The sequence below is a fragment of the Sminthopsis crassicaudata genome, chromosome 6 (genome assembly GCF_048593235.1).
Source record: "Sminthopsis crassicaudata isolate SCR6 chromosome 6, ASM4859323v1, whole genome shotgun sequence".
NCBI classification, from domain to species: domain Eukaryota; kingdom Metazoa; phylum Chordata; class Mammalia; order Dasyuromorphia; family Dasyuridae; genus Sminthopsis; species Sminthopsis crassicaudata.
This window is the reverse complement of record NC_133622.1, coordinates 239,726,604-239,749,613: the sequence shown is the minus strand read 5'-3', so window position 1 is coordinate 239,749,613 and position 23,010 is coordinate 239,726,604. Positions and strand designations below refer to the sequence as shown.

Here is a 23,010-nt window from a genome sequence, read left to right as displayed (position 1 = left end):
GTCAGATGAGCAGACTGTCACAGACTGCAGCTGTGACTGGGAGAGATGAAGACTTGGGCTGGATCAGACTGACAGACAATGTAAAGGAGACTGTTGCTTCATGACCCCTCCTCTAGCAGAGTGAAGCTAGACTAGCATCCACCATGATGACACTCATTCTTGGAGCAATGCTGCTCATCCTCTGGCCCCAACTAGTGCCTTCTCATATATATATATATATATATATATATATATATATATATATATATATATACATATATGTGATATGTATATCCTATCAGTATCACATATATATATATGATACTGCCTGAATATATGCTAGATTTATGACACTTGCAAAGTCACTTTAGTACTTTGTACTTCAATTTCTACTCTTGAAAAGTAGGAATGGTAATAGTATGAAACTTATAGAATTTGAAAATGAGCAAAAAAGACTATCAAACAATCAAAATACTTCACAAACCTTAAAGTATTTTATGCCTCAAAGGGACCTTGATGATCATGTAGTAAGTTTCTTTCATTTTCTGGATAACAAAATTGAGGTTCAAAAAAGTTATACTATTTAAATAAATTCACCAATTGTCAGAGACCTCTGCTTGATTTTAAAATTTAATTATCTGCTTGCATAGCTCTGAATCACTACAATATGATGGCAGTCATATAGATGACTAAGGTGAGATCAATATTACTATTTTTTTGCAACACACATGCCACAAGAAAGAAAAAAAATGGCCAGAAGTACTCTCTGGTTTTGTTACAAATGAATGAAGAAAATTATCTTGATTGATTTTGTAATAAAACAATATAACTCATTCCCCAAGGGCTTTCAGTGTTAAAAGCTCATTCCTCCCAAGAACTTTATGATAAAGAAGTTGAGAGTGCATCTAATTAATTTATACAAGAAGACCCAACTTTCAGGAAGAATGAAAATGAATGGGCAGCACTCACTCATCTAGAAAGTAGTAGAGTCAAGACTGGAATCAAGATGTTTGAATGAAAAGCCCAAGAGTCTTTCTATAATAAAAAGTGGCCTCATTAATATATTTTTAATACTTTGGACTTGGACTCAGAAGAAAGTGAATCTCATTAAAAAATAAAAAGTGACCTTAGTATAGTTGAGGAACTATCCCCACAGAGCAGAACTGAACAGAAATCTATTTAAAGAGCTTTGGAATATTTGTGTTTTAGAAAGAGATAGTATCCTTATTTTCTTGTTTTTGGAGAAAGAGGAAATTAATTATACATATATAATTATACAAATATCTATCAAAAGAGCAGCTGAATGTGATTTCATCCCATGTGAAAAAGGTAATGATTTTATTTTCATATCTTGAACTTTTCACTTGAAGTTCACTTATAATTAGGCAACTGCCAAATTTTCTAAATGTTCTAAAGATTAACTTTCTTGTGAAGGATTAAGTTGATGGACAATTCACAAAATTATGTGAGCAATTCTCCAGAAAAATTTTAGGACAATATTTGCTCAGAATATGTGTTAGAGTGGATTTTTAAAAAATAGATATTTTAGCATTACAAAAGAATAAGGTGAGGAAAGTCCTATGAAGTGATAAGCTTTTTTATAATGCAAAGAAAGCTGCTGGTAATAACCACATTAATGAAAATCAAAAATCAAAACTTTTAAAATCACAATCCAAACAAGACGTAACTACTGAAGGAAAAAATATGGAAAAGTATCAGTAAAATCATCATTATGATATTTTCATATGATTATTCTATCCAATCAGTCCTTCTGTCAATAAATATTACTAAATTCTTGCTACGTGACAATAATGTACTGAAGGAACACACACTTATCCACACACACACAGATATACAGAGAATCGAAATAGAGACCAAGACAGAGAGACAGAGAAAGACACATACAGAGAGAGAGAGAGAGAGAGAGAGAGAGAGAGAGAGAGAGAGAGAGAGAGAGAGAGAGAGAGAGACACAGAGAGAGAGACACACAGAGAGAGAGACAGAGAGACAGAGAGAGACAGAGAGACAGAGAGACAGAGAGAGAGACAGAGAGAGAGAGACAGAGAGAGAGACAGAGAGAGAGAGCGAGAGAGAGAGAGAGAGAGAGAGAGAGAGAGAGAGAGAGAGAGAGAGAGACAGAGAGAGACAGAGAGACAGAGAGAGAGAGAGAGAGAGAGAGAGAGAGAGAGAGAGAGAGAGAGAGAGAGAGAGAGAGAGAGAGAGAAGATTGGGGGAGAGAGGGGAAGGGATGTGGTATAAATATAAATGAAATTGATATAAATTATAGAGCTATACTGATATTATAGAGATTGAGATAAATAGATTATAGTAACCATATCATTATACTTTGTTTCCTTTCTAATACTTTACATTTTATTTATATTTAGAATGGGTCCAAAAGCTTTACCAAATTGCTAAAGGTGTATATGATAGATAAAAATGATTAAGAACTATTGTTCTATAAAAATTAAGTAGAATATAACATTTTACCAGATGTTCTGTATGCTTCTCTGTGGTCCCTTTCCCTTATCATGCGAAGCTATGACAAGCATTTGCACTGGTAGAGGACCAAGAGCACAGTGGAATGACATCTTCCAACTTCCATCCATCCATATATAAAATATTATCCAAAGAGTTGTTCTAATGACTTAATGTCTAAAAAGTGATTGTTGCAATCATTCAGTAAGTGATATATTTAATTTTTGCAGCAAACATTAGTAAATGGTAGACCTGAAAATCACAAACTACATATCCCTTGGGGTTGAGAAGAGATTGGAGGTGGCCCTTAATTTGGTTTTAAGCACTCATGAACATACCTGAGAACTCTTTATATCTTCTTCCACTTTATATCCACTTCCATCAGCATATATCCTCCTACAATATCATTGTTGAAGTGTATAATGATCTTCTGGTTCTGCTCGTTTCACTTAGCATCAGGTGATGCTCCAAATGAAAATATTCAATTTGTCAATCACCTTCTGTTGATTCTTGTTTTCAAAGCACTTGGAAGAGTTCCTTAAATAGATGGGTTTCCTGCCCTGCTCTGGGGGAACATCCTTTCTTCTAGTTTATTTTACCCTTTTTAATGAGAGTCAAATTTTTTGGGCTCCCAGTTCAGTAATTCTGCACCAGTGAATGAGGTAGTACTTCTGATGTCATAAAAAGAACTCTCAGAGGAGAGTCTAGGGATTCAGGGCCTGTCTTGGCTAGTCCAATTGTTAATTGTGTAACACTCGACAATTCATTTCTTAGCTCTGAAAGTCATTATCCCTCTGTGCAAAATCATTCTAATGAAACTTGTACTTCCAACCGCAAGGTGTTCATGGGAAAAATAATTTGAAATGGGTCAAATGCTTCATATAGATGAGTTCTTATTAATTATATAAAACTGATAACAAATGACTGTTATTTGTTTGAAATAATGAGTCAAATATTTATATTCTTTGGGGGGGAACGGCCTGAGAGAGTATCATCTTTGTGGAAGATGATATTCATGATGTTTCTCCCCTGAAATTTTAGAAAAGAGAGCTTAACTATAGAAAGAATTATGACAAAATTAAATGTAGCAAAGAATCTTGACAGGAAAGACCCTCTTCCCAATCCAATTAACTAATCAGAGACATCAACAGGTACAAAGAGAAAACATTTATGTAATGCCTGCAAGGGAGAAGCCCAGAGACACACCTGGGAGCCATCCCAACCCCTTCCATCTGCTCCTGCAACCCAACCTGCTTCCAGGTTTGTCCAGGCACTAAAAACAAAAGACTGGACCCTTCTCATTGGATAGACTACAAGGACGTCATTATCCTTGACCAATAATCACCAATGCTGGCTGCCTCCCACAGGTGACATCACTCCCTGCAACTTCTTGTATCTCAGGTTCAAAGTTCATTCCTCCATGGAGTAAATGACCTCCCAAGGTCCAAAGTTCTGGGAAAAGGGATCATATGATTCAATACTGAGAAATACTTCATCCAATCAGTTCCATTCATTGCTAAGAAAGGTGGCCAAAACATAAAATTAAGGAAGACCTGAGTTTGATGCATTTCTCATACATTTACTGTCTAAATATTTAAGTTTAGGCATTTTGCTTATATCAAATTGAGTTCCTTCAGTTGTAAAAATAAAAAAAAAAGAAACAAAAGAAACCTATAATGATAGCAGCATGTAACTCATTAGATTAGAATAAGAATCAAATATGTGAATGTCTTTACACTGGTTAATAGGCTTTAAGAATAGAAATTATACAGCTGCTGCTGCTTTTACTACTTGATTGGTTATTTTCTCTTCTCCTAAAGGACAAACATTACATCACTATGTTAGGATCAAATTACATTGTGTCCAGCTACAGCTGATCAGATCAGAATGAAATCAGATTGCTCCACCCCAGGTTGGGGATAAATAGTGTATAAGCAGAGCATGTCCCTAAACAAGCCAAAAGGCAATCAGATGGAAGTAAGGGATTGAGTTTAGGAAAAATAGAGTTGTATGCAGTAGAGTATACTGAGATATTCCCTGGAGAAATGAAATCTATTCCTGTTCAGCCTATGGATCCTTTGACTCTAGGCACAGTAGCCTTGAACAATTCCCTTTCTGAGAGTGCTTACAAAACAGTGTTCATCCATACACTGATGTGGGAAACTGGAGAATGTGTAGCTAATGTCCTAGTCACTAACACAGGTAGACAAAGCTTGATTTATCAAGCAGGAGAAGTAGAAGTATCAGGCTTATTGTTATATACCCCTAATAAGCAATATGGTGACAATCGCCCAGATTCTGACTCCAATGAACAAAATCCAGGAATATATTGGACAGCAGCTGTGACAGCTGACTGACCTATGCTTACTATTTATATAAATGGAATACCATTTGAAGGATTGGTAGACAGGGGTGCAGTTGCTACAGTTATTAGAGGTGCCAATTGGCCCAGTCACTGGCCAAAGATTAAGGCAGAGGGGGCACAGTAGATAGAGCACCAGCCCTGAATTCAGGAGGACCCGAGTTCAAATATGGTCTGAGACACTTAACACTTCCTAGATATGTGACCCTGGGGAAGTCACTTAAACCCAGGCTCAGGGAAAAAAAAAAAAAAAAGTTAAGTCACACACCTACATGTCTGGTGTAGGAGGATCAATAGCAGCAGAAGTTAGTGCTATGTCTTTGAGATAGACATTTGAAAATGAAACAGGAGTTTTTACTGCTTTTGTGGTTGAAAAATTCCCCATCAATCTGTGGGGAAGAGACATTTTATAACATATAGGATTACAAGTAAGCACTTTGGCATTGTAGGCAAGGCTGCTGTTGAAGGCCTAACTGGACTCTGACCGGTTTCAATTCAGTAGAAGACTGAATCGCCAGCTTGGGTAGAACAGTGGCCCTTAAGAAGTGATAAAATTCAGGTCTTATTAGACATAGTACAAGAACAAGTTGACCAAGGACACTTTTGGCCTTCTCTAAGTCCTTGAAATTCCCCAGTATTTGTGGTGAAAAAGAAATCTGGAAAATGGAGGATGTTCAGTGATCTAAGAAGAGGAAAGGACCAGATGGAAAGTATGGGAATTCTTCAGCCTGGACTTCCATCTCCTACTCAGTTGCCAAGAGAATGGCCTCTTTGGGTTATAGACATTAAGGATGGTTTCTATTCCATCTCTCTAAGAAAGGAAGATATCTAAAGATTTGCTTTTTCAGTGCCTAGTGTTAATTTGGCTAAGCCTTATAAAAGATATGAATGAACATTTTTGCCACAAGGAATGAAAAAACAGCCTTACTATGTGCCAAATATATGTTGCTGCTGCTCTTGCTCCAGTAAGAAAAGCATTTCCAAAAGTAATGTTGTTACATTGGATGGATGATATTTTGGGATGTGTACCTGAGGAACAAATGTTAAAAGCATGTCTACAAAAGTCCATAGAAACACTGAAGTACTACAAAATGCATATAGCTACAGAAAAAAAAAATTCAAAGACATGATCCTTTTCAATATTTAGTATATGAAGTATATCCTAAGACACTCACAATACAGAAGCTTTCTTTAAGAACAGAGAAGTTGGACACCTTAAATGAGTTCCAAAAATTAATAAGAGATATCCAATAGATGTGACCAGGGTTAGGCTTAACTACCAATCAACTGCAACCTCTATATGACATTTTAAGGGGAGACAGTGCTTTGAATTCACCACACCAGCTTACAAAAGAAGTGCAAGAGGCTTTGAGAGAAGTTGAACTGGCTTTATCCAATGTGGTTGAAAGAGTCACTCAAAAACCCTTGGAAATATCACTTTTTGCTACAAAAGAGGCACCCATAGTAGTCCTTCATCAAAGAGACAGTATGATTGAGTGGATAAGCCACCCAGTGCAACCAGAACAAAGCCTTACTCCTTACCCAGTGCTTGTGGCTAGAATTTTATTACAGGCCATTAAAAGAGTAGTACAATTATCTGGGATGAGTCCTCCAAAAAGAAACACATTCTATACTAATGCACAAATTAATATATGCCCTGAGAGCATTTCATAATGGCAAATTTGATTGACCACAGCTCCAAATTTTGCACATGGGTCTCCATTAAAGATAACCCGGCTACTACATAATAGGCAATGCATTTTTGAAGAAAAGGTTTCTAAGGTTCCTATTACATGACCAATCATCTTTGCAGATGACACCAAAGAAAATATTTTTGCTATACACTTCATGAGTTATCCATAAAGAGAATAGTCAGAAAACTCCTTTTCAGTCCACTGAGCACAACAAATTATTTGCTGTCCTGTCATTTGCTCTCACTTATTACCCAGGAGACATAACTATAATTACTGATTCATCCTATTCAGTAGGTGTGGTAAAAAGAATTGCCACAGCCCAAATAAAATTTACAGCCTCTAATATTTAACAGCTCTTTAAGGAAGTTCAAGAGCAAGTGAGAAAGCATCCAAGCAAAAGTTATATGTTGCATGTCTACTCACATAGTGGACTTCCAGGTACTATTTTTGATGGAAATTCAAAGGTAGATAGCCTTTTCACTATGTTATCCAGTACTCCTTTATTTCAGAAAGCAAAAGAATCTCATTCTAAATATCATCAAGCTGCTCAAGCTTTACATTTACAAATTGGAATAACAAGAGAGCAAGCTAGGAGCATTGTAAAAAGCTGTATAGCTTGCCTTCCTTTCCACAATCCTACACTCCCTCCAGGGAAGAATCCTGGTGGTTTCAGACCCAATGAAATCTGGCACATGGATGTGGCCCATTATAAATCTGTTGGTCATCTGTCTTTTATCCTTGTGGTGGTAGCTACCTTCTCAGGATTCACTTTGGCAGTGCCAACAGCAAAAGAGACAACCTGAGTGGTCACTGAATTCATGTCCAAGCATTTTGAATTATGGGTGTGCCACAAGAAATAAAAACAGACAATGGGCCTGCATATACTTCTAAATATTTTGTGCACTTTTGTGCACAGTGTACGATTTTATACACCATTGGCATTCCTTTTAATCCTCAAGGTCAGGCAATGGTAGAGAGAAGAAACAGAGACACTAAAGCAATCCTCAAAAAAGAAAGGAAAGCAGGAGCCACAGGTAACCTTAGAGAACTTCTAAATTTAGTTCTCCATATCATTAATTTTCTAATTTTTGACAAAGATGCATTGGTTCCTGCAGACAGGTTTTCTAACCTGTGGCAGTATCCAGTGTGAGAAGCTCCACTGTCCTTAGATAATCACCAGGTGATGTGGAGAGACCCAGAAAGTGGTGAATGGAAGGGACCAGAGAGGTTAGCTGCTTGGTGGAGAAGCTTTGCTTGTACTTCTTCAGATGGAGAAGGAAACAGATGGGTGCCAATGAGTCTTATTCTCCTTGTTCATCAGGGAGAGACAGAAAAAGAGAAAAACAAAGGAGAAGATCTAAGAAACATCTGACACTGAAAGAGCATGGCTGATAAGGAGACTGTTAAAGATTCCCTAACACAAGATAAGGCTGTTAAAGAACTTTAAAACCAGCAGGAATCATTTGATTTCCTAACACAAGATGAGACTAATGCACAATGGACTTATGGACTTTTATAAATTCTCAATTCATAATTATTTGATTATGTTATTTGTTACATACTTCTAGCATGTATACTGTTACTATGTTACAATATATATATGTTTATATAAATATGTGTAATACCTCCCATATTGATGGAGTTATGTTTCAAGGCCATGACCACCCTATGTTCTAAATCAAAAGATAGGGAAAGATGTTGGGATTACAAGGTGATAACTCAGGTTGTCTAAACAATTCTCTAGCTCAGAGTTGACACCTTTAGCAGTTGACACCTTTAGTTTTCTCAAAAGTTGTTTACACATTTAAAGGAGTTTTCACTTTTAAAAGGAGCAAGTTGATTGGTTGAAGGATTTCCCACAAGCCCCTGAATTCTCATCTGCCCATTCTCTGGGAGGATAAAAGAGACAACCTGGGGCCTGGGAAGCAGTCTGGATTTGGGAAGGACTAGAGCTGGAGGAGATTCAGAGCCAGCATTCAGGAAGAAGAAGAAGAGGCTGCTGGAGAAGAAAACCAGGAAACCTGCTCCCAGAGAAGGATTCCAACTGAGGGAGCATCCTAACTTTACACAGCACGCCTATACTGAGAGGCACTGAGGAGGCCGCCCTAGGAGCCACACCGGGCAGTGACTACAGCCAGATTCCGGACAGGGAGAGAGCCATGAAGAGCACCAGGAACCTGCTGGTGGACGGCAAGGAGAACTGCCTGACGTTCGGGGACAGTTTCGAGAAGAGGCCCAAGTCCTACTCCCACACGATCCGCTATGATTTGAAGCAGGCCTCTGTAGGCCCATCGGGGGAAGGTGAGCTCCAGGTGAGCAAGGGAGACGAGGTCAGGGTCTCCCTGCCTCACTTCCCTGGAGCTGCAGCCCCAAAGACTGTCTTCAAAGGAAACAAAAGACCCTATGAGGCAGACTGTATTCTCCTCATTAATCAGGATACCGGCGAATGTGTGTTGGAAAAAGTCAGCAGCAGCCCTCAGGTCAAGAAGATGAGAACTGAGGGAGGGAGCAAAACCCAGGTAAGAGTGGAAGCGCCCCCTGCACCGGCACCGCCCACTCCCATAGCATCGGGATCCCTGCCTCACTTCCCTGGAGCTGCAGCCCCAAAGACTGTCTTCAAAGGAAACAAAAGACCCTATGAGAGAGACTGTATTCTCCTCATTAATCAGGATACTGGAGAATGTGTGTTGGAAAAAGTCATCAGCAGCCCTCAGGTCAAGAAGATGAGAACTGAGGGAGGGAGCAAAACCCAGGCAAGAGTGGAACCGCCCCCTGCACCGGCACCGCCCACTCCCATAGCATTCCGAGCCGCAGGGAAGACACCTGTTGGACCAAAAGCCTGTCCTGTGGAAGAAGATCTCCTTGGGGAACTCCAGTTGTTGGACATTAAGAGAGAGCTGAGAGCCTGGATGGAGCAGATGGAGATGTTCACAGACAGCAGCTCCTCAGACTCTGACAGCTCCAGCAGTGAAGAAGAGGAGCCCGCCCCCGGAGGCTCGTCCTCCCAGCATCCTCCTCTGCAGTTCCCTCACAGAATCCCTCTGGGGAACAGCAGCACCAGCCAACTCCCCGACAATAACCGGCTGATGAGCATATTGCAAGAAGATTTACAACTGAGTGACTCCAGCAGCAACAGCAGCTCCTCTGACTCTGACTCTGAGAGCTCCAGTAGTGAAGAGGAGGAGCCCGCCACAGCCAGAGCCGCGTCCTCCCTGCATCCTCCTCTCCCTCACAGAATCTCTGTGGGGAACAGCAGCAGCCAGCTCCTCGGGAATAGCAGGACAATGAGCATATTGCAAGAAGATTTACAAGTGAGTGACTCCAGCAGTGAAGAGGAGGAGCCCGCCTCCAGAGACTTGGCCTCCCAGCATCCCCCTCTCCCTCACAGAATCCCTGTGGCAAACAGCAGCAGACAGCTCCCCGGGAATCACCAGCTGATGAGCATATTGAGAAAAGATTTACAACTCAGTGACTCTGAGAGCTCCAGCACTGAAGACCAGGAGCCTGTCACAACCAGAGCCTCTTCCTCCCAGCGTCCTCCTCTGCAGTTACCTCACCGAAACCCTATGGAGACCAGAAGCAGCCAGCTCCCCGGGAATGACCAGCTGATGAGCATATTGCTACAAGATTTAAAACTCAGTGACTCTGACAGTGACAGCAATGACTAGCCTTGGAACTTCCTGCATCTGAATTTGTTAGAACATCTGGATAGATGAAGGACACAAGCAGAAACCCACCTCCAAGGAGAGCATTTGGCCCTTAGTGAGCCCTGAGTCTCACTGAACCTGAGCAGCGTACACTTTTATATATTATAGGCTTACATTTTTACCTCAGAATCTGGGTAGCATGTTAAAATCTGGGTAATATAAAACAAACAAACAAAAAAAAAACAAAAACAAAAACAAACAAACAAACAAAAAAAAAAAAAAACAACTTCCCAGATCTATTAGAAGTATAAGACAAAGTAAAAATAGAAACCCCCACTCAATCACTTTCAGCTTCAGAAAGAAACCCCAAATCAGAAATACTCAATCAAAATTCAGAGGATTCAAAGAAAAAAAAAAGTGTTGTGAACAGCCAAAAACAATTTAAGAATAAAGGAACCACAGTCAGGATGACACAGGACTACTCTGACAACTGACTTTAACTTATTTAACATATGTTGTTCCATCTAGGGGAGGGGGTGGGGGGAAGGAGGGGAGAAATTGGAATAAAAGGATTTTCAAGGTCAATGCTGAAAAATTACCTTGAAGATAGATTGAAAAATACATCTTGTAAATAAGGTTATGTAAAAAAAAAAAAAAAAAAAAAAAAAAAAAAAAAGAGAGTAGTGGGCTGCTTTTGCAAAGGGATGAAAGTTAAAGTTTTGTTGATGGTTGTTAGAGGCAAAGGACTAACTGGAGAATTTTTTGCTTCTAGGAAGGCCTGTCCTCCTTCATTTCTCTAAGGAGACCAAGGTCCATCTGAGCCAGAGACAGACTCAGAAGGGTTGAGAAGGACTGGAAATGAGATGTTCCATCTTTGACTGTTCTCTCCTGCTGGCTCTCCCTCCTCCTGCACTCCTCCACTAAGATCAAGACTGGGTCAGATGAGCAGACTGTCACAGAGAGCAGGAGGAGATTGGGAGATTTGCAGACTGAGACAGGATCAGACTGACAGACAATGTAAAGGAGACTGTGACAGACACAGATTGTAAAGGAGATGTGATTCTAGATTCTATTCCAGACTGTTCTCAATGGGCTCTTTTCCTCTTCAACTAAGCAGGGATTTAGTAAGTCTTCAATATATTCAAGTATTTCTCATCATGATGACTTTAAAGTCATACAAGGAGTTGTCAACTTTGAATAAAAAAAAAACAATTATATTAAAATGTCCATAACTACTGGAAGAAGTCTATTTCTTTACTTTTTTTTTACTAATTTGATAGGCAGAGACCTTACCCATAAATTCCAGTCCAATATTTTCTTCAGTAATTTTTCAAAACTTGAAATGTGGTCATAGCTTTAAAAATAATACAAAGTAGACCCTTAGGCTGATATTTAAATCCATAAGAAAGACTATGAATAGGGTTTCATATTTATTTGGATTTTATTTCCTCCTCTCTATGTAAAATTTGAGTGAGGATCTGGTGATTTATTTCTACTTTTTGTGGCCAAAGCAGGTTGAAATAGTGGTGTGGACTTTTTTTGGCAGGGATGTTGAAAAACAACTAGGAAGAAATTACGGCCTTAGTGCCTTTTATCAGAAATCTTTAGGATTGAAGAAGGCAGCCTACATAACATGAGTTCTGTATATCTTCAGTTTAGTTAAATGATATTTAAATGACATTATAAACTATTATTTTTTAAGGAGCTTAAGGAATCATGTAGCATGTTTTCATTTGAAAGATAGGTAAGCTGAAACTCATATTTCCGACAAGATGGGGGATCATTTTAGTATATAATTGCTGGAATGCATGTTGAGATTTGGTGAGAGATCAATTTGTTATGATTGGGATTGATTGAAGATCACATTCTGCTAGAACAGGTAGAATGATGATAGACTGCAAGTCTATATCATAGGAAATCAAATGAATCAATGGAGACATTGAAGCTAGAGAAGAAATGACATAATTCCTAGCTGTTGATGATTTACTGTCTTTCTGTTCTTTATAGTATATGGCATTATAGTTTTAAAACTGAAAAGAAATTTAGATTAAATTGATCCACTGATAGATGGAGAAACTGAGGAACAGGCAAGTTAGATACTTGTCCAACTTGAGACAGGTAGTAAGTAGTAGAAATGAAATCAAAACACTAATCCTTAGATTTTAAATCAAGATTGTGTGTGTGAGTGTGTGTGTGTGTGTGTGTGTGTGTGTGTGTGTATTTATTTATTTATTTATTTTGCATCTTACTACCTTCTTGTCTTCCTAGGACTTTCAAGAAAACTAACTACTAGAGCTGTCTTTCTTTTACAGTGACTAAACTCAGATTTTCTCTGCTGACTTTATTCCCTGTCAACTGGTTTTACTCTCTCATAAGACTATTATTTCAGTGAGCCATTTGCAGCCAGCTCTCACAGTGGGAAAACAGGAAATAATTAATTTTAAAAAAGCTTTTGAAAGCATTTTAATTTATTTCCATTTGTAAATGTTATTACAATTGAGTGATTTATTAATCTTAATAAACAGTAATTCCAGAATGATAAACTTTGTTCAATTGAGATATTTTAATTTAGAAATTCTTCTGTGTCTCTCGATTATTGATTGAAGATAGCCTGCTATACTAGTATTACTACCACTGAAACGAAATTTTTTACAATGTTCTTTTCTTCAAGGAACTCAATTTTAGTTGTAGACTCATAATAAAAGATAAATGAGATGAGATGACACATCATTTTGAAAGCTATTCTAATGAATGAAGAAGTTTAACAACATCCTAAAAAAGGGAAACAAAGGAAATGAAACATTCACAAATAGAAAATCAAAAATAATCATGCTTTCGAATTTTAGCCATCATTGTTAAAAATCATTGCTTATTCTTTTTTTACCCATCTGCTAACTATAGACAAATAGAAAGATAGATATTGCCTCCTGTCAACATCCTATTGAAATTGAAGTTGAATCCTGCCCTAGAAAGATGACTGAATGTTGAAATAAGATTTACTTTACTACCTCTAAGACCAATGTCATTTAACTTTATATATTTGTGATGGGTGAATGTGTATTTATTCAAATTTCTTTTTTTTTTATTTCTGAAACCTTCAATATCATATTAATGCTATTTGTCAAAAAAACAAGCTTTTAAAGCACTCACTATATAACAAGTGCTGCTTTAAGTACTAGTGGTACAAAACAAAAATGTGAGCCTTTCCCTCTAGGGATTTTAGTTTAACAGTAAAGATAGCATGCAAATGAATAATCATTAACAAAATACAAATATAGATGTATACAAAACTATAAGAAAACCTCAAAGAGAAAGGAAAATAGTGATAATTCAGGATTAAGGACAACAAGATGCTTCATGACCATTGTTGAGCTTGAACTTAGACTTCAAATAAACTAAGTAGGGCTTTCCAAGTGGGGAAGACAAAAAGGGAGATTATCCTAAAGATCAGTGACAGCACATCTTCCTAGCTGTGTGAGCAAATCACTTAAGCCCAGTTGCCTCAGCAAAAAAAAATGAATAAATAAAAATAAAAACAAACAAACAAAAACAAAAGCAAGCAAAACAAATAAACAAAAAACAAAACCAATGATGGATGACAGCACATGGCATGAATTTACAGATACAGTGACAGTGACATATATTTGAAACATTAGCATGCTAGCTAATTTAGCTGGGTGATGAACTATGTGAAGGAGAGTATTGGAAAGAAGAATAGAAAATTAGATGAAACCCAAGTTATTAAGAAATTTAAATGCCACCCAGAAGATTTTCTGTTTAGCATTAGAAACAAAAGGAAACTCCTCCACTTGACTTCAATAAATTGACATTAAGGAGATGATCAGATCTGATGTTTAAAAATCCACATTGGCAACAATTTTGCAATCTGAATGGATTGATAAGACATTGATTAGATATACTGTTGAATTGTAAATGGGAGAAGATTTATGACTCAAATTTCAACATGAGTGTTCAAGAACAATAGAAGTCTTTAAGCACAATATGTTTTAGAATACAAACCAGCAATGATAAAAATATGAAAAGCACATATTGTATGTTAATAGGTACAATGCATCTTTGTTAAACTGAAATAGACACTTAAATTAACAGGTTTTAGAATGAATAGAAAAAAAATAATTTAATTTTTATTTTATTTTATAATTATAACTTTTTTTTTGACAGAACATATGCATGGGTAATTTTTTACAACATTATCCCTTGTACTTACTTCTATTCAGATTATTTCCTTTCCTCCCCCAACCCCCTCCCCCAGATGGCAGGAAGTCTTATACATGTTAAATATATTACAGTATATTCTAGAAACAATATATGTGTGTAGAACCGAATTTTTTGTTGCACAGGAAGAATTGGATTCAGAAGGTAAAAATAACAGTTTACTCTCCTTTCCCAGTGTTCCTTTTCTGGATGTAGCTGATTCTGCCCATCATTAATCAATTGGAATTGGATTAGGTCTTCTCTATGTTGAAGATATCCACTTCCATCAGCATATATCCTCGTACAGTATCATTGTTGAAGTGTATAATGATCTTCTGGTTCTGCTCGTTTCACTTAGCATCAGTTGGTGTAAGTCTCTCCAAGCCTCTCTGTATTTCTCCTGTTGGTCATTTCTTACAGAACAATAATATTCCATAACATTCATATACCATAATTTACACAACTGTTCTCCAATTGATGGGCATCCATTCATCTTCCAGCTTCTAGACACTATGAAGAGGGCTGCCACAAACATTTTGGCACATACAGGTCCCTTTCCCTTCTATAGTATTTCCTTGGGATATAGGCCCAGTAGTAGTATGGCTGGGTCAAAGGGTATGCACATTTTGATAACTTTTTGGGCGTAATTCCAGATTACTCTCCAGAATGGTTGGATTCTTTCACAACTCCACCAACAATGCATCAGTGTCCCAATTTTCCCACATCCCCTCCAACATTCATCATTATTTGTTCCTGTCATCTTAGTCAATCTGATAGGTGTGTAATGATATCTCAGAGTTGTCTTAATTTGCATTTCTCTGATCAATAGTGATTTGGAACACTCTTTCATATGAGTGGAAATACTTTTAATTTCATCATCTGAAAATTGTCTGTCCATATCATTTGACCATTTATCAATTGGAGAATGGTTTGATTTCTTATCAATTAAAGTCAATTCTCTGTATATTTTGGAGATGAGGCCTTTATCAGAATCGTTCATTGTAAAAAGGTTTTCCCAATTTGTTACTTCCTTTCTAATCTTGTTTGCATTAGTTTTGTTTGTGCAGAAACTTTTTAATCTGGTGTAATCAAAATTTTCTATTTAGTGATCAATAATGGTCTCTAGTTCTCCCTTGGACACAAACTCCTTCCTCCTCCACAAGTCTGAGAGGTAAACCATCCCATGTTCCTCCAATTTATTTATGATTTCGTTCTTTATGCCTAAATCTTGGACCCATTTTGATCTAATCTTAGTATGTGGTGTTAAATGTGAGTCCATGCCAAGTTTCTGCCATACTAATTTCCAGTTTTCCCAGCAGTTTTTGTCAAATAATGAATTCTTATCCCCAAATTTGGGATCTTTGGGTTTCTCAAACACTAGATTGCTATTTTTATTCACTATCTTGCCCTGTGAACCTAACCTATGCCACTGATCAACTAGTCTATTTCTTTGCAAAAACCAAAAGTTTTTTGGTGACTGTTGCTGTATAATACTGTTCGAGATCAGGTACCGATAGACCACCTTCACTTAATTTTTTTTCATTACTTCCCTTGAAATTCTCGACCTTTTGTTGTTCCATATGAATTCTGTTGTTATTTTTTCTAGGTTATTAAAATAGTTTCTTGGAAGTCTGATTGGTATAGCACTAAATAAATAGATTAGTTTAGGGAGTATAAGCTGGCAATTCTTAATGAAATTCTGTGAATCTCTATGGAAAGACTTAAGAATTTTGATTTTGCTGGGGGTTGAGACAATATTTAATTCAAAATGTTGATAGTTAGGGAAATAGAAGCTGTGAAGAGAAAATAATTACCTTTTTTTCGAATGGATGGAAAATGTCTTCTTTCTATGAAGAATAACTTTGAAAATATAGAATGAACTACAGAGATGGCCAAGGTAGATAAAAAAATGGAAATGTGCTTTTAATTATCTTCCCTCCAAATGAAAATATTCAATTTGTCAATCACCTTCTGTTGATTCTTGTTTTCAAAGCACTTGGAAGAGTTCCTTAAATAGATGGGTTTCCTGCCCTGCTCTGTGGGAACATCCTTTCTTCTAGTTTGTTTTACACTTTTTAATGAGAGTCAAATTTTTTGGCCTCCCAGTTCTGTAAGTTCTGCACCAGTGAATGAGGTAGTACTTCTGATGTCATAAAAAGAACTCTCAGAGGAGTATCTAGGGATTCAGGGCCTGTCTTGGTTAGTCCAATTGTTAATTGTGTAACACTTGACAATTCATTTCTTAGCTCTGAAAGTCATTATCCCTCTGTGCAAAATCATTCTAATGAAACTTGTACTTCCAACCTCAAGGTGTTCATGGGAAAAATAATTTGAAATGGGTCAAATGCTTCATATAGAAGAGTTCTTATTAATTATATAAAACTGATAACAAATGACTGTTAATTGTTTGAAATAATGAGTCAAATATTTATATCCTTTTGGGGGGGGCTTCATGAGAGAGTATCATCTTTGTGGAAGAAAATATTCATCATGTTTCTCCCCTGAAATTTTAGAAAAGAGAGCTTAACTATTGAAAGAATTATGCCAAAATTAAATGTAGCAAAGAATCTTGACAAGAAAGACCCTCTTCCCAATCCAATTAACTAATCAGAGACATCAACAGGTACAAAGAGAAAACTTTTATGTAATGCCTGCAAGGGAGAAGCGCAGACACATACCTGGGAGCCATCCCAACCCCTTCCATCTGCTCCTGCAACCCAACCTGCTTCCAGGTTTGTCCAGGCACTAAAAACAAAAGACTTGACCCTTCTCATTGGATAGACTAAAAGGACATCATTATCCTTGACCAATAATCACCAGTGCTGGCTGCCTCCCACAGGTGACATCACTCCCTGCAACTTCTTGTATCTCAGGTTCAAAGTTCATTCCTCCATGGAGTAAATGACCTCCCCCAAGGTCCAAAGTTCTGGGAAAAGGGATCATATGATTCAATACTGAGAAATACTTCATCCAATCAGTTCCATTCATTGCTAAGAAAGGTGGCCAAAAAAGTAAAATTAAGGAAGACCTGAGTTTGATTCATTTCTCATACATTTACTGTCTAAATATTTAAGTTTAGGCATTTTGCTTATATCAAATTGAGTTTCTTCAGCTGTAAAAATAAAAAAAAAAAGAAACAAAAGAAACCTATAATGATAGCAGCATGTACCTCATTAGATTAGAATAAGAATCAAATATGTGAATGTCTTTACACTGGTTAATAGGCTTTAAGAATAGAAATTATACAGCTGCTGCTGCTTTTAATACTTGATTGGTTATTTTCTCTTCTCCTAAAGGACAAGCATTACATCACTATGTTGGGATCAAATTACAGTGAGTCCAGCTACAGCTGATCAGATCAGAATGAAATCAGATTGCTCCACCCCAGGTTGGGGATAAATAGTGTATAAGCAGAGCATGTCCCTAAACAAGCCAAAAGGCAATCAGATGGAAGAAAGGGATTGAGTTTAGGAAAAATAGAGTTGTATGCAGTAGAGTATACTGAGATATTCCATGGAGAAATGAAATCTATTCCTGTTCAGCCTATGGATCCTTTTCCTCCAGGCACAGTAGCCTTGACCATTTCACTTTCTGAGAGTTCTTACAAAACAGTGTTCATCCATACACTGATGTGGGAAACTGGAGAATGTGTAGCTAATGTCCTAGTCACTAACACAGGTAGACAAAATGTGATTTATCAAGCAGGAGAAGTAGAAGTATCAGGCTTATTGTTATATACCCCTAATAAGCAATATGGTGACAATCGCCCAGATTCTGACTCCAATGAACAAAATCCAGGAATATATTGGAAAGCAGCTGTGACAGCTGATTGACCTATGCTTACTATTTATATAAATGGAATACCATTTGAAGGATTGGTAGACAGGGGTGCAGATGCTACAGTTATTAGAGGATTAGAGGTGCCAGTTGGCCCAGTCACTGGCCAAAGGTTAAGGCAGAGGGGGCACAGTAGATAGAGCACCAGCCCTGAATTCAGGAGGACCCGAGTTCAAATATGGTCTGAGACACTTAACACTTCCTAGATATGTGACCCTGGGGAAGTCACTTAAACCCAGGCTCAGGGAAAAAAAAAAAAAAAGTTAAGTCACACACCTACATGTCTGGTGTAGGAGGATCAATAGCAGCAGAAGTTAGTGCTATGTCTTTGAGATAGACATTTGAAAATGAAACAGGAGTTTTTACTGCTTTTGTGGTTGAAAAATTCCCCATCAATCTGTGGGGAAGAGACATTTTATAACATATAGGATTACAAGTAAGCACTTTGGCTTTGTAGGCAAGGCTGCTGTTGAAGGCCTAACTGGACTCTTACCGGTTTCAATTCAGTAGAAGACTGAATCACCAGCTTGGGTAGAACAGTGGCCCTTAAGAAGTGATAAAATTCAGGTCTTATTATACATAGTACAGACTCAGAAGGGTTGAGAAGGACTGGAAATGAGATGTTCCATCTTTGACTGTTCTCTCCTGCTGGCTCTCCCTCCTCCTGCACTCCTCCACTAAGATCAAGACTGGGTCAGATGAGCAGACTGTCACAGAGAGCAGGAGGAGATTGGGAGATTTGCAGACTGAGACAGGATCAGACTGACAGACAATGTAAAGGAGACTGTGACAGACACAGATTGTAAAGGAGATGTGATTCTAGATTCTATTCCAAACTGTTCTCAATGGGCTCCTTTCCTCTTCAACTAAGCAGGGATTTAGCAAGTCTTCAATATATTCAAGTATTTCTCATCATGATGACTTTAAAGTCATACAAGGAGTTGTCAACTTTGAATAAAAAAAAAAAAAACAATTATATTAAAATGTCCATAACTACTGGAAGAAGTCTGTTTCTTTACTTTTTTTTTTACTAATTTGATAGGCAGAGACCTTACCCATAAATTCCAGTCCAATATTTTCTTCAGTAATTTTTCAAAACTTGAAATGTTGAGCATAGCTTTAAAAATAATACAAAGTAGACGCTTAGGCTGATATTTAAATCCATAAGAAAGACTATGAATAGGGGTTCATATTTATTTGGATTTTATTTCCTCCTCTCTATGTAAAATTTGAGTGAGGATCTGGTGATTTATTTCTACTTTTTGTGGCCAAAGCAGGTTGAAATAGTGGTGTGGACTTTTTTTTGGCAGGGATGTTGAAAAACAACTAGGAAGAAATTACGGCCTTAGTGCCTTTTATCAGAAATCTTTAGGATTGAAGAAGGCAGCCTACATAACATGAGTTCTGTATATCTTCAGTTTAGTTAAATGATATTTAAATGACATTATAAACTATTATTTTTTAAGGAGCTTAAGGAATCATGTAGCATGTTTTCATTTGAAAGATAGGTAAGCTGAAACTCATATTTCCGACAAGATGGGGGATCATTTTAGTATATAATTGCTGGAATGCATGTTGAGATTTGGTGAGAGATCAATTTGTTATGATTGGGATTGATTGAAGATCACATTCTGCTAGAACAGGTAGAATGATGATAGACTGCAAGTCTATATCATAGGAAATCAAATGAATCAATGGAGACATTGAAGCTAGAGAAGAAATGACAATTCCTAGCTGTTGATGATTTACTGTCTTTCTGTTCTTTATAGTATATGGCATTATAGTTTTAAAACTGAAAAGAAATTTAGATTAAATTGATCCACTGATAGATGGAGAAACTGAGGAACAGGCAAGTTAGATACTTGTCCAACTTGAGACAGGTAGTAAGTAGTAGAAATGAAATCAAAACACTAATCCTTAGATTTTAAATCAAGATTGTGTGTGTGAGTGTGTGTGTGTGTGTGTGTGTGTGTGTGTGTGTGTGTGTGTATTTATTTATTTATTTATTTTGCATCTTACTACCTTCTTGTCTTCCTAGGACTTTCAAGAAAACTAACTACTAGAGCTGTCTTTCTTTTACAGTGACTAAACTCAGATTTTCTCTGCTGACTTTATTCCCTGTCAACTGGTTTTACTCTCTCATAAGACTATTATTTCAGTGAGCCATTTGCAGCCAGCTCTCACAGTGGGAAAACAGGAAATAATTAATTTTTAAAAAGCTTTTGAAAGCATTTTAATTTATTTCCATTTGTAAATGTTATTACAATTGAGTGATTTATTAATCTTAATGAACAGTAATTCCAGAATGATAAACTTTGTTCAATTGAGATATTTTAATTTAGAAATTCTTCTGTGTCTCTCGATTATTGATTGAAGATAGCCTGCTATACTAGTATTACTACCACTGAAACGAAATTTTTTACAATGTTCTTTTCTTCAAGGAACTCAATTTTAGTTGTAGACTCATAATAAAAGATAAATGAGATGAGATGACACATCATTTTGAAAGCTATTCTAATGAATGAAATAGTTTAACAACATCCTAAAAAAGGGAAACAAAGGAAATGAAACATTCACAAATAGAAAATCAAAAATGATCATGCTTTCGAATTTTAGCCATCATTGTTAAAAATCATTGCTTATTCTTTTTTTACCCATCTGCTAACTATAGACAAACAGAAAGATAGATATTGCCACCTGTCAACATCCTATTGAAATTGAAGTTGAATCCTGCACTAGAAAGATGACTGAATGTTGAAATAAGATTTACTTTACTACCTCTAAGACCAATGTCATTGAACTTTATATATTTGTGATGGGTGAATGTGTATTTATTCAAATTTCTTTTTTTTATTTCTGAAACCTTCAATATCATATTAATGCTATTTGTCAAGAAAACAAGCTTTTAAAGCACTCACTATATAACAGGTGCGGCTTTAAGTACTAGTGGTACAAAACAAAAATGTAAGCCAGAGGGGCCACAAAGGGGCCAGACCAGAGCTAAGGAGCCAGGGGTGGCTGGCCCAGCTTCCCCATGAAGGACTGAGGAAGCTGACTCACAAAGCAGCAACCATAGGGTTTGGAACTGAGCCATTTGGAATTATGGGGTCTGAGAATCCAAGTCTACACAATCCGAGTTGTAAGATCATGACCTTCCGTCCTACCATTGAGGAGTTTCAGGACTTTGGGAAATATGTGGCCTACACTGAATCCCAAGGAGCTCATAGAGCAGGACTTGCTAAGGTGATCCCACCCAAGGAGTGGAGACCTAGGAAAAGTTATGATGACATTGATGACATGGTGATTCCAGCTCCTCTTCAACAGGACAATCTGGGTTATTTACCCAGTATAACATAAGGAAGAAAGCCATGACTGTGGGAGATCATCGCCACTTGGCCAACAGTGAAAAGTATTGTACTCCTCCACACCAAGATTTTGAAGATCTGGAACGTAAATACTGGAAGAACCTGCCTTTTGTATCTCCAATTTACGGCGCTGATATCACTGGTTCTTTATATGATGCTGATGTGCAGGAGTGGAATATTGGGAATTTGAACACCCTTTTGGACATGGTGGAACACGAAGGTGGGATGATCATAGAAGAGGTGCACACTCCCTACCTGTACTTTGGCATGTGGAAAACCACCTTTCCCTGGCACACGGAAGACATTGATCTCTACAGTATCAATTACCTGTACTTTGGGGAGCCCAAGTCTTGGTATGCCATACCTCCAGAACATGGGAAACGTCTGGAACGCCTGGCAAAAGGCTTTTTCCCAGGCAGTTCTCAGGGATGTATTGCCTTTCTCCGTCACAAGACGGCTCTCATCTCTACCTCCGTCTTAAAAAAGTACGGCATCCCTTTTGATCGGATCACTCAGGAGGCTGGCGAGTTCATCATTACTTTTCCCTATGGATACCATGCAGGATTCAATCATGGTTTCAACTGTGCTGAGGCCACCAATTTTGCCACATTGAGATGGATTGACTATGGCAAGATGGCTACTCAGTGCACCTGCTGAAAGGATATGGTGAAAATTTCAATGGATGTTTTTGTGAGACTGCTACAGCTGGAGCGCTATGAACTGTGGAAGCAAGGAAAAGATATTATTGCTTTGGACCACATGAAGCCTACAGCACTCACTAGCCCCGAACTGAGTGCTTGGAAGGAGACCAAGGCTGTGCTGAAAGATAAGCTCCTTGGGAGACAAATTAAGGAAAACAGACACTGGAAAAAGACTGAGGAGGAGAGAAAACCAAATACAGACAGGAAGAGAGAGCAGAACAGAAAGCCTGGCCTATGGTCCCACAAAAAAAGAAGCCAGCCTAGGAGGCATAAGGCGGAAGACCAGAAGTCTTTGGGAGAAGTTATGGCTGCAGAAACCCTTTGGGAGGAGGGCAAAGTTAAGGAAGAACCCAAATATGAGGCTGATCTAGAAGAAGAAGAGCAGCACAAAACTCCTGAAGGCAGTGAAGGCGATGGTAAGACCAAACTCTGAGGACTATGGACAGAATCCTGATGACCTGGCCTTCATGGAGAGCCTCTTGCAGTCACAATACCAGCCTGGAGCCCAGAGCCACATGTTTGGTACAAACTCAATTTTAGAACCAACATCTCCTGACCTCCTCCACCCCCACCCTGACCCCCTTTGACCCAAGCTAAGCACCCAGGCAACAGTGGAACAAGTGGACAGCCCTCTCCCTGACCCATGCAATAACTTGCTGTGAATTCCTTTCATCTATATTGAATTTGACCATCTGAGAGACTTGTCTGGCCACAGGCTACCTGGACTCTGCT

General features: G+C 37.8%; 1 protein-coding gene across 1 annotated transcript in view; it reads left to right on the top strand.

Annotated features, from left to right (window-relative positions):
- The window catches only part of LOC141546166 (lysine-specific demethylase 4B-like), a 35,859-nt gene extending 13,148 nt beyond the window's left edge, over window positions 1-22,711 (top strand). The window contains 1 exon segment of the mRNA XM_074273795.1: window positions 21,537-22,711. Coding sequence (XP_074129896.1) covers window positions 21,537-22,711 — 1,175 coding nt within the window.
- Window positions 22,712-23,010: the final 299 nt, after the last annotated feature.